The sequence below is a fragment of the Lissotriton vulgaris genome, chromosome 9, assembly GCF_964263255.1.
Source record: "Lissotriton vulgaris chromosome 9, aLisVul1.2, whole genome shotgun sequence".
Taxonomy (NCBI): Eukaryota; Metazoa; Chordata; class Amphibia; order Caudata; family Salamandridae; genus Lissotriton; species Lissotriton vulgaris.
The window spans coordinates 483,274,028-483,292,763 of NC_141697.1; the positions used below are offsets into that span (position 1 = coordinate 483,274,028).

At 40.3% G+C, this 18,736-nt stretch overlaps 1 protein-coding gene across 1 annotated transcript in view; it reads left to right on the forward strand.

Moving 5' to 3' along the window:
• KCNH5 (potassium voltage-gated channel subfamily H member 5) overlaps window positions 1–18,736 on the forward strand; it is an 815,449-nt gene that overhangs the window by 276,296 nt on the left and 520,417 nt on the right. Inside the window, exon 5 of the mRNA XM_086937941.1 lies at window positions 16,604–16,639. Coding sequence (XP_086794067.1) covers window positions 16,604–16,639 — 36 coding nt within the window. The remainder of the gene's footprint in view (window positions 1–16,603; window positions 16,640–18,736) is intronic.

Here is an 18,736-nt window from a genome sequence, read left to right on the forward strand (position 1 = left end):
CCCCTGGACTGGAAACAAGCATCCTAGGACCGGTTTCGGGCTTTCAGCCCTCATCAGCCAGGATAGCTTGACTCTAGTGGTATGGAGAACACAGGACCCACATCTGGGCATACCCATCCCCCTTGGGGTGACTAATGCAAAAAGAAAAATTGATGGACAGAATGCAGAACAATGTCATACATTCACACCAGTTCAGACATCCGGGCCTAAATCCATCGTTTTTTGCTCACCATGCCATTCTAGTTTGGACCCAGCCATTTGCAAATCAGTTCTTACCCTGCACTCAATGGGAACAGTCCAGCCCGAACTGCCAGGCCAGGTCCCCTGGAAATCACATCGCAGCCCGCAACTCACCAGAAATGCTGCTCTGCGATGCATCCTCGACACAAAACCTCACATTGCAGCCTTGCAGCTCTTGGGAATCGTTGTGTTCAACAGATCCCTGGTGCAAGAACTCACTTCGCAGCCCATAGCCCACCAGAACCGCAGCTGTGTGACACATCCTTCAATGGGATCTCGTAATGCTCTGCAACTCATATTTAAGGAACTAACTTGATCCCCATAACTGGCCCATGCTCCATCACAGTCAGCCTGAACTTGTGAGTCTGTCCTGGTCTGACACGACCAGTTGACCACAGTTGGCTCCGTGTGTTTTTAGGTGCTATTTTTACCTATATTTGTTTTAGTTTAAAAAAAGAAACTTTATTTTGGAAGAGATACAACCAAGTATAAACCTTTGAATGAACTAAAAAAAAGTCTAAATCAATAAATAAATCAATATTATATAGTGAGGTAAAATGATGAAATATATGCAGTTGTATATGGGAAAATCATACTATAATTATAGGAAAGTAGGGAGAGGGAGGAGGGAGGGAAAAAAAGTGGGAAAACCAACAGTAATCATAATGAAATATAGAATATAAAGGTAGGAGGACCTAATACACTATAAAGATATAACAAATGTATAGAGTAATAGCTGTAATGGTGTAATGAAAGAAAAAGGGGGGAATGGATTATATGGATAAATAAACAATGATATATACACAGAGGTTGATAAAAACAATTCAGGGTGGTTTGGGAACTTTTCCAGGGAGGTTGGTGTTGAGCAGATTTTTGTGCTAATACATCTATGAAATCAGTTACAGGGAACCATATTAGTTGTTGTTTCAGATGTAAAGCTAAAGGGGAAATATTTGCATATTCGGTACGGGGATTAGAACAAACACTATACCACCAAGCTTGGAAGGAGAGCTGCACAGTTTGTTTCCAATGTTTTGGTATTTGTTGGAAGGCGATCACAATCAATAAATCCTCAACATTACTGTTAGAGGGAAAATCATGCCAATGATCAGACAAGGAACCCAGAAATATCAACAGGTGAGTAAGGGAAATGTGTATGAAAAATTGTATTGACTTGAGACAAGACCTTCAACCAGAATTTGTGAGAGGAAGGACATATGAATAGCGCTAGCTGACAGCGCGTGTGCCAGAAACTGAAGACCTCTGAGGCGGAAGCCGGAGGTGCTGTGACTCGCATTTTAAAATTGTATTTTGTGTTAGAATTCACTTTTTAAAAACTTCTGTACCTCTAAACAGAGCTCCTCTCTGTATTCACCGCCTTGCAGGCTCCATACCAAACAGCGGATCTAACGCTGCACCGTAGGAAAGTAAGATTACACGGCCGCCCTCGCTGCTCAGCGCGAGGCCACGCCCACCCGTGAGGCCACGCCCACCTCCCACCTCCCAGCCTATGAATAGCGCTAGCTGACAGCGCGTGTGCCAGAAACTGAAGACCTCTGAGGCGGAAGCCGGAGGTGCTGTGACTCGCATTTTAAAATTGTATTTTGTGTTAGAATTCACTTTTTAAAAACTTCTGTACCTCTAAACAGAGCTCCTCTCTGTGTTCACCGCCTTGCAGGCTCCATACCAAACAGCGGATCTAACGCTGCACCGTAGGAAAGTAAGATTACACGGCCGCCCTCGCTGCTCAGCGCGAGGCCACGCCCACCCGTGAGGCCACGCCCACCTCTTTGCCCTCTAAATGTGCCTCCCTCGCAAGCGCAGCGGACGAGCGCAGCGGGAGCGCCTAAGGCAAGCCCGTCTGCGCCCGTCCGCGACCGACCGGGACTAGGGACTATACCCCCTACAGGCTCCAGCTCATCCACGGCCAAACCCATCCGCTACACTCGCAAAGATTTACTAGCTCTTAACAAAACCACCACGGTTGCTGGATCGCCTCCATGCATCCAAACTGGCCCTGGCCTATCTTATGGACCTATCTCTTGCCGCTCATGTCGATGGTCAAGTCTGGATCACCTTCCAACTGATCATCACACACTCCCCACCAGTAATCAGCTGGAACTGAAATGCTATACTTTAATGCCAGATCTCTTCCTAAACATGCATTAGACATCTGGGACATATTGACATCTAGGACCCCTGACCCGGTCTTTATTACCGAAACATGGTTATCTGACGCCAGCCCTCCAGACCTGGCCAACGCCCTTCCCCCCGAATACAAAATAATCACACATAATAGACAAAGCCAAAAAAAAGGAGGTGGAGTTGCTGTGATCTTCAGAGACCACCTAACATGTCTCACGGAAACGACATCTGCCTACCCCGAACATGAGATTCTTCCATTTAAAATCCTCGTGGAAAACCTCATCATACTAGCCGGTGCAGTTGTCTATAACCCTCCAGGACAACAAACCAGCATAGGCACCAAACTACTGAATCAATTGCTTCCATCCTGCCTGAAACACAAAAATTACATGGTCATTGGTGACTTCAATGTCCACTATGAAAATACTAATGCCCCTGGATCGTCACAGTTGAAGTATGACATGGAAATACTGCAACTTAAGCAGTTGGTTGAGGGCCCCACACACTCAGCAGGACACACCCTGGATCTCCTTTTTACTAATATTGAGTCGACTACCATGAAGGAAATCCTCCCCCTGTCCTGGTCTAATCATTCCATGCTATCCTTCTCCTTTAAACTTCTCGGTAAATCCGCGAAGTCCAGATCCACCCCTCCCACCACCAACAGAGCTTGGAGACTAATCAATGACTCCAACTTTCAAAATCACTTTCTTGAGATAGATGTCATATTGCAGGATGACTCCTCCGTCTGTAATAACCTCACGTTGCTGGAAACCAGAATTCGCCAAACTTTAGACAAACTAGCACCCATGCGGGAACTAAGAAAAAAAACAACTACCAGGGAAAAATGGTACACCCCCCTCCTTAAAAGCCTCAAAAAGGAATGCCAGAAAACTGAACATCGATGGAGACAAACCAAAGACTCAGAAACCAGAGCAAACTATGTCACCAAGCGGAAAAAATATATTCTTGCCATTCGAGATGCGAAAAAAGCATTCTTCACGCAACGAATCCATGAAAACCACAACTCCGCAAAAGAACTGTTCAAAATTGTAAATCCATCCAGCACCTCACAAACCCTCACCCCCTCAACCGAGGCCTGCGAACGTATTAGCACCTTCTTTGTCGAGAAGATTAATAAAATTTACTCCACCTTCACCCCTTCACATTCCTCTTCCCTGCCCGATAACCCAGACGAAAATTCGCCAACATCAGACAAAGATAATGTCCATCCAGACGCAGGCAATTCCCCACGTCTAACCAATTTTCAACCACTTTCTGAAAACGAGGTACTATCGGTTCTAAAGACAATTAAATCAGGCTCTCCTGCAGACCCATGTCCTCATTTTGTGTTTTCTGAAATTGCACCGACACTCTGCCCTTTCATCACCAAACTTTTTAACCAGTCCCTCACCACCGCGTCCTTTCCAGAAACCTGGAAGCACGCATCTGTAACCCCCCTCCTGAAGAAAGCCGGATCCGACATCCTCAACCCGGAGAATTACAGGCCAATTTCCCAGCTCCCTTACCTTTCCAAGGCTTTGGAAAAAATGGTTAATATACAACTATCCAAATACCTGGAAGACAATTCACTTCTGGACTTCACCCAGACCGGCTTTAGAGCCAACGACAGCACCGAGGCAACGTTGCTGGCAGTGTCGGACAGTGTCAGATGCATCACAGATCAAGGGGGATCTGTGGCTCTGATACTGCTAGACCTGTCAGCGGCGTTTGACACGGTATCACACGACTGCCTAATAAACATCCTCCTGAGCAAAGGAGTGCAATCCACAGCGTTAAGATGGATTAAATCATTCCTTAGCAATCGCACCCAAGCCGTGCGCATGGGCCAATTTCACTCAAAACCCTGTCCCATCGGCTGTGGGGTCCCACAAGGGGCCTCACTAAGCCCCACTCTCTTTACGTTTCATCTCTGGCTGACATTGGAAGAAAGTGGGGCATCGGCATATGTTCCTATGCCGATGACACTCAGCTGATGGTGACAATGGAAGGGTCGGAAACAACTAAGAAAAAACTACACAGCTGTCTCTCCGAAATGGCAGAATGGATGCGCAACCACTGCCTAAAACTAAATGCCGGAAAATCGGAGATACTACTGTTCGGAGGAGCCAAACTCTCATGGAACGACACGTGGTGGCCACCGTCTCTGGGATCAGCCCCCGTCCCGAAACAGTACGCCAGAAACCTTGGCATCATGATGGACGACGCCCTGTCCATGAAAGACCACATCCGCATACTCTGGGGCAAAGGTTTTGCAATTCTCAAACTCTTGGCAAAAATTTTCTCCTGGATACCTTTGGACTGTCGACGCACAATCACCCAGGCCCTCCTGGTCAGCCGCCTAGATTACGGCAATGCCCTGTTCGAAGGGATGAACGAGCAACTGTTCTCCCGCCTACAGGTCCTACAAAACCAGGCGGCTAAACTGGTCTGTAACAAAGGCAAGCGAGATTCGGCCTCTGCATGCCTAAAAAAACTTCACTGGCTACCAATGCGTCAGAGGGCCACCTTCTAACTACTTTGCCATGCGCACAGAGCCCTTCATAAAACGGGCCCCACTAACCTTCAAGGGAAAATTGAATTCTATATCCCCAACAGGAATATAAGATCCAACAACTCAGCTCTGGCGAAATCCAAGCGCATTTACAAAGCAAGGACTGGTGGACGCGCCTTCTCATACTTGGCGGCTAAAAGATGGAATGAGTTACCTGTGGACCTCAGACACACCACCAACTACCTCCAATTCCGTCAAAAATTAAAAACTCACCTCTTTCCCAAAAACAAACCCCCCAGCACAGTTTCAGTAGTCTTCTTTTCTTACAGCGCCGTGATATCCCATGGGATGAGTGTCGCGCTTTACAAATACCAAAATAATAATAATAATAATACGAATAGCTTGGGGAATGTTACATAACCAACAGTTTGGGGAAGAAGTAAAGTTAAATTTATGTAAGGACATTGGAGTAATCAGAAGTCTATTATAGATAAAAAAAAGAGTGTTTGAGTTGTGCTAGCAGATCTTGATGTTTTACAAAGTTTTGAGCATATTTTATCCCAAAAGGTGGTAGACCACGATGAATGGAACTCATGTTCCCCTTGGAGTTCTATCTTAGTTTTAGACCTAGGACTAGGGGATGTAGCAAGAGATTTATATATGGATGAGGCTTTAGATTGAACACTTAAAATTGGAAGTATGTTACAATAAAGAGGCAAGGAAGATGGAACAGAGGCTAATGATGATAGAGAGGATGAGATGCTCTGTGTCAATAAATGAAATTTGGCAGAAAAAAAATGTTGGTTTATTTATAAAGAGTTTGTGCTTCAGGAAAAGCAATCAGACTATCATTAGAGTAAAACTGATGGATACAAAGTAACCCTTTATCTCACCTAGTTTTCCAGAATATGGATTTATTATTAATTTTAAGAAACAGAATATGCCAGATGGAGGAATTAAGAAATTGATCTTTAGAGGAAAGATGAGAAGTCAGAAAAGAATGATAGAGTCTATGAATTGTTTTGTATGTAGGGGAAGATAAAAAAGTGGTTCTTGTGAGTAAATGTAAGAGAGTCTGTGATAGAGAAAGGGGATAGGAAAGAGCATTCCATGGCTGTCCATAATGGAAGAAAGGTGGAAGAGGTTTGATTCAATGATTTAGCTAATTGCTTAAGAAAAAAAGCATTATGATAATATTGAAAATTAGGAAAATTAACCCCACCTTGTGATTTGGGGCGTTGAAGCATGTTTAAGGACAGGCAGGCTTTCTTTTTGTTCCATAGGAATGTAGATAAAAGAGAATTGATCTTTTTGAAAAAAGAAACTGGAAAACTGAGAGGAGTAGCAGAAATCATCTAAAAAATAATGGAGGCTAGCATCATTTTGATTGTGTCAAGTCTTCCCCACCAGGAAAGATGTAGGGGATGCCATTTAGATATGAATGTAGATAAAGTAGATAGAATTTGAGGCATGTTCAGAGATAATGTTTGTTTAGTAGAAGAGGCAAACTAAAGACCTAAACACTTAGGCCCCCCATTAGGATGGCGGGCGGACTTTGCCCTCCCGCCATCCTCGTGCAAAATGGGACCGCCCGCCATAGGAGCGGCGGTCCCGCCTTGGGCATTAGGATGCGCCCACCACACTCGCGGTGCATCCTGTATTTTTACCATTGCGGTGGGCGGTGCTGAAAGCGCTGCCCGTCGCAATGGTAAAAATGCACGTTGTGCATTTCAAAGCACAACATGACAGGCACTGCGCGGTGCCTGCCTTGTTGCACTTTGAAATGCGGGGGGGTCCGCAGGGAGTCTCCGCATGCCTTTCCGTGGTGGCATTGCCGCCACAGAAAAGCATGTCAGCAAGCCCATCATAATATGGCTGGCGGTGTCTCATAGACACCGCCACCATATTAAACATTTTCTGCCCCAGCCGCAAGGCGACCGGGGGCGGAAAAGCGTCGGAAGGTGTTTACGTCCGCTGTGGTCCCCCCCCACCATAGTAATATGGCGGGGGGAAATGGGTGGCAGGCGGGCAATAATGTCGGGCGGATCACCACCGCCACCATGGCGGTGGCGATCCGTCCGACATCCTAATGGGCCCCCTAATCTTCTTGGGATTCCTTGAGAAATTAGTGGTAACAAAATCTTGTTTAAAACATAAAATATTAATAGGAAGGATTTCGCATTTGTCGTGATTTAATTTATAACCACAGATGGCAGAGAAGGCCTTAACTTCTGTAATAAAAGCAGAAAAAGACTGTTCAGGGTTAGAGATATATAATAAATTGTTGTCTGCATAAACGCTCATTTTAACATGGAAATTATCATGTTGAAAATCATGTATGCTGGGGTTTTGTTTAATTTTTGCAAGAAAATGTTCTGGAACAAGGATAAATAAAAGTGGGGAAAGAGGGCAACCTTGACGGACTCCTCTCAGTAAGATAAAAGAATAAGAAATGGAGCTATTAGCAAAAATAGAAACCTTGGGTGATGCATAAAGTAAGGAAATATAAGGGATTCATTTATAACCACAGATGGCAGAGAAGGCCTTAACTTCTGTAATAAAAGCAGAAATAGACCTTTCAGGGTTAGAGATATATAATAAATTGTTGTCTGCATAAACGCTCATTTTAACATGGAAATTATCATGTTGAAAATCATGTATGCTGGGGTTTTGTTTAATTTTTGCAAGAAAATGTTCTGGAACAAGGATAAATAAAAGTGGGGAAAGAGGGCAACCTTGACGGACTCCTCTCAGTAAGATAAAAGAATAAGAAATGGAGCCTTTAGCAAAAATAGAAACCTTGGGTGATGCATAAAGTAACGAAATATAAGGGATTAATTTGGGTCCAAAACCAAACCAAGATAATGTATGAAAAATAAATGACCAATCCATGCGGTCAAAAGCTTTCTCCATATTTAGAGAGATAGCTGCCAATGAATGATGGTTTTTATTTGCTTTATGTAATAGATTAAAGAAAATTCTAGTGTTATCTGAAATGTGTGGCCCTTTGATGAAACCAGATTGTTCCTTACAAATAATGGATTGGCGAAAGGGTTCAAGATGGAGAGCAAGAATTTTGGCAAATATGTTGTAATCAGAGTTGAATAACGAGATTGGTCTGTAATTTATACAGAGGTGAAGATCTGTTCCTTCTTTAGGGATTCGACAAATGGGAGCATTTGAAATGTGCCACTAGAAGTTTTAGAATAAATAAAATGTGAGTATAAGGAAAAGAAATAAGGAAGAAGGGATTTGGAGAAAAAAGATTAAAATTCCATATGGAAACCATCTGGGCCAGTATCTTTCCCAGGTTTGAGAAGTTTCAATGCGTGAGAGATATCTTTAATGGAAATATCCTTTTCTAATGATGAAAAGCCAGTATCTATGGGTGATTATTGTGGTATGAGTGCAAGATAGGATTGAATGTCCTTAGTGTCTGCAATAGTTTCAGGGGTATAAAGAGAAATATAGTATTTCTAGTAGTCTTCTAGTATTTCTAAATTTTTAGTTACTGGGGAGGAATGTTAATTTAGCACCAATAGTATTACTATCTTTTTTAATTTTGAGGTATGATGCTAGTAATTTTCCTGCTTTATTGGGCCACCATAATACCGGGCACTACCTCGGAGGAGATATGCAGATTAGTTTTCCGTAGATTTATTATTTATTTATTTATTTGCTTGTAAAGCGCCTGAGTCAATTCCTGAAGGGATATCTCTGCGCTGTTGCTTGCATTTAGGCAGTTTACTGTATGAATTGAAGCTGAAGAGGGAGATTGGATAGAATTTATGGCAAGGTAAAGAGGTAGGTTTTCAGTTTTTTCCTAAATGGTTCTGGATTCCTGATCTGTTTCAGTTCGGTGGGTAGGGAGTTCCAGAGGATAGGTCCTTTATAAGACCGGGCTCGGCCTCCCTGTCTGGCTCTTCTTATCTTTGGGACCTGTAGCAGTAGATGGTTGCTAGAATGTAGTGTACGTCCAGGGGTGTATGGTACAAATTTTTCTTTTAGATATTTGGGACTAGTACCAAACAAGCATCTGTGTATCATGTTACAGATTTTAAATTTGATGCGCTGCTTTACAGGTAGCCAGTGAAGTTGGCGAAGTAAAGGGCGGGAAGGCGTTCTGGGGGGGCATTGAGGGCTAGTCTAGCTGCTGTATTTCGGACAACCTGAAGTTTATCTAGCTGTTCTTCATTTGCCGATAAGTATAGTCCGTTGCAATAGTCCATTCTGCTTATTATAAGAGTTTGGATGAGAGTTTTTCTGTGGTTATCTGGCAGAAATGGAAAGACACGTCTCAGAAGCCCCACCACATGGAGGCAAGCACCTGCCACTTGTGTGGTGTGCTCTTTGAGCAGGAGCGCCTGATCTAGCTTGACGCCAAGGTTTTTCGCTATTGGTTTAGGGTTAGGGACAGGGCCTAGCTCCGGGGGCCACCATTCTGGGGACCAAAGAAGAGTCGCCCCTCCAAACAGCATGACCTCGGTTTTGGACACATTGCATTGAAGAAAATTTGTAGCCATCCAATGTGCTACTGCTCTCATCCCGTTAGCAAATGATGATAGAATTGCTGGTGTGAGAGTTTGAAAAGGAAACAGAAGCTGGGTGTCATCAGCGTATGACACCGGAGTGAATCCGAAAGATCTTATCAGATAGATAGCTAGATAGATTTTTGTATTTACATTTTTCTTTTACAAGGTTATTAAGATCAGTTTTGGAATTTGTAACTGTATAAAGTGACTCCAATGATTTAATGGTTTTAAGGATTTCATCTGTTTTCCAGACATTGAGACATTTTTTGGTATCAACATAAGAAATAATAAAGTCCCAAGATAAAGCTTGAAAAATGTCCCAAACAATTGGAAAAGATGAGATGGAAGATAAGTTATATTTAAGGACATTTGAAATTAAATCTTCAAAAGAGGAAGTAAAGATGTGGTTGGTTAATAAGGATGTATTCAAACGCCATTCATTACTGGTAATATTAATTGAAAGTAACTATAAGTCCAATATTACAGGGGCGTGGTCTGAAATTAATATAGAACCAATATCAGCATGTAGTTTAGATTGTGTTAGTGCTTTGGAGACAAACAAATGGTCAATACATGACTGTGAAATATGAGTAGGTGAGAAAAAAGTATATTCAGTGAGTTGTGGGTTACAAAATCTATGAGAAATCAGATTAGTGAATTGATGATGCATTGTGGAGGAGACAAAAGGTGTTTTGGATGTACTGTCAATATATGGATCAAAAACTAAATTGCAATTGCTTCCAAAAACAACATATGGGAAAGAAATAGACATCGAAAGAGTAGAAATGTGGGGCCAAAAATTGTTATCAGGTTTCGTGGGAGCATATACATTGAACAAAGTAATAGAAATATCATTAATTTTGAGGTGAACAATTAACCAACATCCTTCATCCTCTGAATCTTGAGAAAGAAGGGTCACTTTAAGATTCTTATGACATGAAATCAGAACTCCATTTCATTTACAAGGACCAGGGGAAGAAAAAACATTTCCAGCCACTGACGTTTAAGCTTAAGTACTTCTGAAGTGACTAAATGTGATTCTTGTAAAAATATAACATCTGCTCTAAGATGAGATAAATGGGAGAAAAATCTCTGCCGTTTTATAGGTATACCAAATCTTTAACATTCCATGTAACAATACGTAATGTCATTGATTAACTATAAAGATTAATAATAATTCTTGAAGAATATTACAGCAAACAGGAAAATAGTGAAAAATGTGTAATAAACAGAAAAACAAAAAATAAGCACTCCAATCATAATAGAGTGAGATATAAGGCAGAAGATATTAGAATATAGAAGAGAAATGAGAAGAAAAGAGAACAGGGAAAGAGAGGGAGAAGAAGAAAGAAAGAGAAATAAGAAGAAAAGACAGTAATAAAGAACAAACAAAACAATAAAACATACCAAATACTCAAATATGGATGGAGGGAGTTGGAGCCACATGGGAGGGAACTAAACAGCCAACCACGATACTCCATGGGATGAGACCTCAAGGAAAATATCGATTTAAACAGACTTTATGACAATGGAGGGACCAGGAAAAGAAACCATTACCTGATGGGAAAAAACACGAGGGAAGGATAACAATTAGTAAGAAATATCATAAGGACATTGTAAAATTACAGTCATATTTAACTTCAGCAAGAAGATATAAGTGTTCAGGAAGAAGATGTTCCTGCAAATTCCATGGAATCCTCTCTGCAGCCATCAAGAAATTGTTGAAGCACAGCCGGGTCTTCATACGTCATTGTTTTGTTTTTGTAAGTCACTTTGAAAAGGCAAGGGTGCCTTAGACCAAATCTAGCATTTAGGTTACGTAGAGCTGGACGCATGCTTAGAAAACTCTTTCATTTTTCAGCAGTGGTTTTTGCATAGTTCTGGAAAAAGAATAGTTGAGATCCTTGCCAAGAAATATGATGTTTTGTTTTAGCGGCCTGTAAAACCTTTAACAAATCTATGTATTCCAAGAAATATACAATTACACCTCTTGGAATGCGTTGGGTAGACGTATTTGTTGGAGGTCGACCAAGTCTATGGGCTTGCTGTATGTTAAGTGATGGAGACTGTGGAAGTTGAAGGACCTGAGGTAGGAAATATTGGAAAAAAGTGATAGAGTTGGAGCCTTTCATTCCCTCAGGCAGACAATATATGTGTAGATTGTTATGTCTGCTCCGATTTTCAAGGTTTTCTATTTTTTTTGTAGATGCAATATATCTTTTTTCATGGGGGGATTTGCTGAGAGGATATATGTAGAGACAAAATATGATGTTCCATTGTGTTTACTTCAGTGTCCAAGGCTGTCCATTTATCCTCAATAGCTTGTAAACAAGTGTTCCAAGGAAGCTGGTGGTGGAGATATGGTTGGCGTAGGGGGATCCTGCTTTACCCTTTTCCATGAGGAGGTAGAAGAAGATGGCATTTTAGAGGTGTTCCTCCTGATTGGTGTAGATGGAAGTGATGAAGACGTATTATCTATGAGTTGGGTAGATGTGACTTGACCAGGTTCCTACATATTGGACTGTAAGACAGAAAAGGGATTTGAAGAGAAAACTGAGGTGGATTTAGGACGTGTAGAAGGAATGCACAATGAAGTTGCACCTCTACCAAGTTTAAGTTTCCCCATAGACATATATGGCATAGTAATAGAAGCATTGTTTTTTCGAGAAGAACTTTAACATTATGGAAGTCAGAAGTAAAATGTCACTTGCAGAGGAGAAAAGGCAAAAATAAAAAAGATCCAAACGATGTTCATAAGAGCATCAGACTTCTGGTCAGTGAAATAAGTTTGTGACAAGATTATCGAGTAACGTCAGGAGATAATGCACAAGGTGCATCAAAAAATGCAAAATGATGAAGCAAAATTATATTGTGCCACCCACTTTTATAGAAAAGAGTGCTATTCAAGAACGTATCAGTTATAATAGCTTACACATTGGTAGGCTGTTCTTCACATATCAGGCTATGAAGAAATGTTCAATAACTGAAGAAAATTCCATGGGAACTCATGCTGTTCTGACAGGAATGACAATAAAATTGCACGAGAACGGGGAGAACTTCAATAAAATCAATAAAAGAAGTAGTTATAGTTGCAGCATGATGCAGTTAAACAAGGATATGCAGCGGTGCCGATATCACGCTGAGTGCATTACAGTTACAAAATGGCAGCCGAGAGTCCAGTCATGGAGACTCGTCACACATTTATAGTAAAATTTGTTAATATCGAGCTTACTGCGACTGCAGAAAACCACTATTAGAGTCCAGGCATCTTTAGGAAGAAAGTCCCTGCAAGTTGAGGACTAGCAATGCGGTCCTGCCACCTGCCATGGCACGGAACACTAGGCGGCCGCCATCTCTTCCAGCTCCAAACTACGCACCCTTTACCCAACATTTTAAAAATGTAATATCTCTGGTTCTACTTAATTGGAGTTTCTGTAATTTTGGTGTCAAATTATGTATTTATTTTTATTCTATTGTTCTAAAATGGTGTGGGATTTTTCTTGTGCTGTGTTTTCACTTTATTACTGCATTTGGTGCTTTACAAATACTTTACGCATTGACACTAAGTTAACCCTGACTGCTTTGTGCCAAGCTACCAGAGTGTAAAACATTTATTGATTTAGGGGTTGCCTGTGTTTGATACGGACAATAACTGTGGCTTGAGTAGGGTTTCAGACTCCTCAACAAGTAAAAAAGCTCCTTCCTCCTTATGATTTAGATGCTAGAGGAAATAGTGTAATGGGGAGTCCTTTAGCTTTCATGGGATGATTCAAAGAGTGTAGGCCACTAATTATAACAAATTGAGCTGGTAAGACCTGCCTATTCTTGAGTAGCATATGCATATTGGGCTCCCATCATTCTGCCTACCATCCTGAGATTCTTCTTTGTTTTTTGAGGTGATGGCCAAGTAGATACATGCCTTTAGTAGGGAAGTGTGACATATCTAGGTAGGCTGGAGAATCTTTACATTGACAGCCCCGTCATCAGTCTCCCTAACTCCGTACCAGTGAACAGACTGCACAAGAAGGCCAACTGGCCGGTGCCTCTTTCCTTTTTGCTGGTGCAACAGCAAGACATCTTGATATAAGAGCCACACAACTGAATGTTTTATCATAAACTTCTACACATTTTGAGTAGAATTCAGGCAGTCCTATGAACGATACAATTTGTTCTTTCCTTTTGCTCTACTGTATTAGGACATACTTTTTGGCATGACAACACAAACCTGATTTTCACTTGTAAAGTATAACTTAATTTCCATTGCCCCCAGATTGGACTACCCTAAAATAATTTCCCCCTTGATAGACACAGCTTTAGTCAACTGCTGACAATAGAATGCACCCCACTTCTACAATCAACATTCCAAGCTGGAACAAATACATGTCACACTACCACAATATATCCACCAAAAGCACAAATACCCCTTCCTCCCCACCCTTTCATTTAAAAGGGATGGGAAGATTGACTTCCATATTGCCGAGCTGTTGCTTGCTCAGCCATCAGGAACATCATATTAACAATGGAGACATCGTCAAGGATGGATACCAGTCATCTGCCCAGTTTATGGGTTGTGGTCCACCACCATTTCAATGGTTCCTCCACATTAAAGTACAACTTCATTACCAATGGAGACTGTCCTGAAACCACACAAAATGCCCCTGATGTACACGGAGGTAGCTCTCTACATGCCAAGGACACTTTTGATTTGGAGACTTTTTAAAACCCGCTTTTGGGGAATGTATTAAGCAGCAACATTCCTGATGGCACTTTTCCCATCCTGGACTGTCTTTGTGAAATTGCCATGAGGGGCATTTTTTCCCATAGGTGTCTGATGGTGGGGGCCACCTTGAGGTTTAAAAACCCTGACACTGTAGCAAGTTCATCTGAAAGCATTAGACATTGGTTCCCTTCGCCACACCCGCGTATTCTGACGCCCACCATCAGGCCTTAAATGAACCCCTTACTCTCCCTTCATGCCACAGAATTATAGGGGCACATGCATCAAGCATGTATTTTGCGATTTCTAAATAGCGAATTTTACTCGCAAATTGTGAGTTGCAATTAAGGAATTGATTCCCATTCATTCTTATGGGCCTAGAGGCTCATAGGAATTACTGGGAATTGCAATTGCAATTTGTGAGTACTCCATAGGTACTAGCAAATTGCGCATGCAATTTTAAGGGTTCAAAGAGGATACCCTGTTGCACCCCTGCAATTCCCCTTTTTCCACATGTTGCGCACACACATGCCCCAAGGGCATGTGTGTCTGTAAAAAGTGACTTAGAAAAATGTACTTTAATGCATTTTTCAAAGCAATTGCAAATTACCATGAACTTTAGTTTGATTGTAATTTGTGATTCCTAATAGCGAAATCACAATTATTTTGCCTAATGCATTGCATTTAAGGAATCACAATATGTGATTCTTAAAATGCAATCACAATTTAAGTAATCACATTTTAGCGATTCCTTAAGTTGTGATTTTTGCATTTGGGATGATGCAGCCCAAATGCAAAAATACTGGCCGCAAAGGGGCAGATTCTGTGAATCTGCTCGTTTGCGACCGGTTTTTGGTTTGATGCATGGGGCCCCTAGTTCTTCAGATGTTAGAATTGATATTCAAACCAAACCTTCAGGAGACCTGTTAGTGTAGTTCTGGATGATCAAGCACTATAAAGCTTCATAAAGACCTGTAGTACCAAAGGATACAAAAATATGTGAAAGCTGAGAAACACCAAATGGATGGTAAAAGCATAATCAGGATGTAGGAAAGCTCCAAAATGTAATCTATAAGATGACACTATCATCTAAAAAGAGCCAAATGGTCATTTATTCACTTAGCGCACACACAGTAATTTCAAGAAGTGTCAAAGAATACATAATGAGAGATTCAGTCACCACACAAAAAGGATGGTAAAATAATACTACAGTTTGCTGTGAAAAAAGTGTCTACATGCTTTAACAAGGCCAACACAAGACTGGAGTAGTTATTAGATCCTAGTGTTTCAGCTGGGTGTAAACAACACCTTCAGAAATAAAATGGTACCACGTGCTAGACAGCTTTGTTCATGTTATTTCTTCATTTGTTAGATTCTGTACAGCCATTTATGTTACCAACAGCAACATTTTCATAAACACAATTCGCACTGCAAAAGTGACACAAAACAGTTTGCACTTGTCTCTTTGCACTACCTCTTGAGTCATAATGACCACAACATAATATTTTATGATGTACATGATTGAGTAACCAGCAGAAAGGGTAAGGGTGCTATATCACATCACTAGTCATGCTTTACCTAGAGAATTGGAACTGTTTCTTAGGAATGAATCTTTAGAAGGATAAAAGGATAAAGGCAGTTTACAAACAGTTCAGACATAAACTGTCAAATGATGTTAGGTCCTTGGATTTACCACATATTCACAGCCTGGACATGACAGAAGTATTTAAATTCCTAATTTGGATAAACTGAGTACAAAGGGAAAAAATGTATTGTGCTCATATCGCTCTTACAATTACGTTAGTAGTGGGTGTAGTTTGGATAGGCATATGAGTTTTATTTGTTCCCAAAAGGATAGTAAAATAACGCAAACCCCTCCCAAAAGAAGAGCTTGAAAATATACCAGTGATATTTAAATAATGTAATAGGGGAACAATTGCACTGACTAACACAGACTAGCATTGGAATACATGTTGAAAATGTTATGAGTAATGCACATGAGGAAAGCCGTTGCACACCTGTTCATCAATTTTCTCTTATTTAGTATTATTATTAAATGGACTAACATTATTATTCACGAGGTAGTCTCCATCTTCAAATTCTATGTATCTACCTTAAAAATCTTTGAAGAAATGTTTTAAAGAATCATTATCCCATTGTGTCTATTGTGAATACTTAACCAGAGGAACCATGGTTACAGATAAGTTCTTTTTCCTTTTAATTTGTTTTATCTTTCTGAAATTTCTAGATGAACATTTTTAGATTTATGTAATAATGTTCTTGTTGCATTTCAAAATATTACACAAAATTGATGTAAACATGGCTATATGTTTTGACAGTTTGTATGTATGTATACGTTTTTGCTATGGCGCAACCCTAGCCAGAAGGCAGCGAAGCGCTTTTCCTGTAAATCAAGTTACTTTAAAAACAAAAATACATTTCTTTTCTATACAGCTAACGTTGGGACAACTCAGCTTAAAAGTGCTCAAAGTAAGTGGATGTGACTACAATTGGAATGCACTTCTGAAACATAGGTTTGATAAATAACTACTGTGTGTATACAATTGCCAATACAGGCTTTAGTATAATGTATTTTGATTTGTAGTGTAAATATGGATTAGCATTTTCTGTAATGCAGTAAAGCAGATTAGAATTATATGCTGCATATCTGGCAAATAGTTCAATATACAGACTGCTCACATTTTTGCACATTGGCACATTGATTACCAGCAAGTTCTTTAGTCATACTAAATGCCTTAACAAAGCTCATAAAGCCCTTACAGCTTCTCTATTTTACAATATATATGGTGCCACAAGTATATCAATGGAAACAGAATAATTTTAAGTCGTCCTATTTTTTGAAATGTTAACAAATGAAATTGTAGATTTCTGGTTTTATGAAGAATGTTTCTGAAAATTAGTTTCACAGCTTTTCATTATCTTTTTTCATATGCATCAGTAAATTATTATTCTCAAAATGCTTAGTATGAAAGTCATGACATTGTTCAATACATATTGACCTCTGTTGAAAATAATGTATTAATCATTTTTACAAATGTTTTCCACCTTATTAAAAAAAACATGTTCTACCATAGGCAATTAATTGCTCCCAACAACAAAAACAAGAATTGGCAAAACCAGTAGGTTTGACGTTGGCCCCCAGCCTCTTGACTTTGACAATTCTTGTTTTGTTCTGTCATGGCTTTGCAAAACATTATTGTTGGGGAATCTGTCAGATCATCTTCAATCTAAAAAAAGAAAAGAAAAAATATTGTCTGAAGGCAAAAAGAAATGTTGGTTTCATAAAAGCACACATTACCATAGTAGTCCCTTGCACTGCAAGGAACAACCTTGTCCTTGTATGTGTTCTGTGTGAATGGGCAACCTGCCATAACTCACAGGGAAGAAAGCAAATGGCTAAAGTGGCCTGATCTCTGCCCCGATGCATGCTGGAGTGTTTGTAAGACAAATATGATTGACACAACAACAGATTAATGGATGATGTCTGGCTAAAATACCTATAACTTCTGTGTTATACACATACTTTTAGTATAATCAAAAGGTTGTGGCAAAAACTAGACCACAAAAATAAAAACCCAACCGATCTGGCATCAACGGATAAACTCTTACCTTTGCTAATGCTTTTGTTAATAATCTTTTTGTAACTCCTCATTACAGAGTGCCATGCAAAGGCAGATACATAGAAAGTCTTGACATACTACTATTTTGGTATTCACAGAAGGCACTTACTCATTTCGGTATTCACAGAAGTTAGTAGTCCTAACTTTAGGACTCCTAAATGCCTTCTGTGAGTCCTCACTTTACTACTACTTAATTGAGAAAAATCCTAATTTTAAGACTTTTGGTATTCACAGAAGGCATTTAAGAGTCCTAAAGTTAGGACTACTAACTTCTGTGAATACCGAAATGAGTAAGTGTCTTCTGTGAATACCGAAATGAGTAAGTGCATTCTGTGAATACCAAAATAGTAGTAAGTTTAGGATTGAGTCTTAAGTTCATTCTGTGAATCGGGCCCTGAGTCCTTAAATGCGAGAATTAGTGTTCATTTTTGTAAATTCAAATGTTCATTTGCTCAATTTAAACTTCATTATTTCCATAGTAGGATATGGTTCATTCAGACAGGCTTATTTTAGCATATAGAGCGTTGTGCCACGCAAGTTCAGACAGTTCAAACCTGCAGCCTCACTCAGCTGGTTAAACATTTCTCCTCCAGCTGACGATGGTGCTTCTATATTTATTTATGTATTTATTTATTTATTTATTTATATATATATATATATTTATATATATATATATATATATTTATATATATATGGGAAAGATTAATTGCATCACGTGGGGTCCTGAGTTATGTTTCCTGGTGATGGATATTGAAGCACTTTATACCAGCATCAACCATCTCCAGGGTTTGGACGCTGTTCAGTTCTTTCTTGATTCCCGGGAGGCAACTATGAGGGACCACAATTTCATGTTATTGGACATGATACGCATCTGCCTCTTTAATAACTTTTTCCAGTTTGGCTGGGGATTCTATCACCAGGAACGCGGGGTGGCAATGGGTTCATG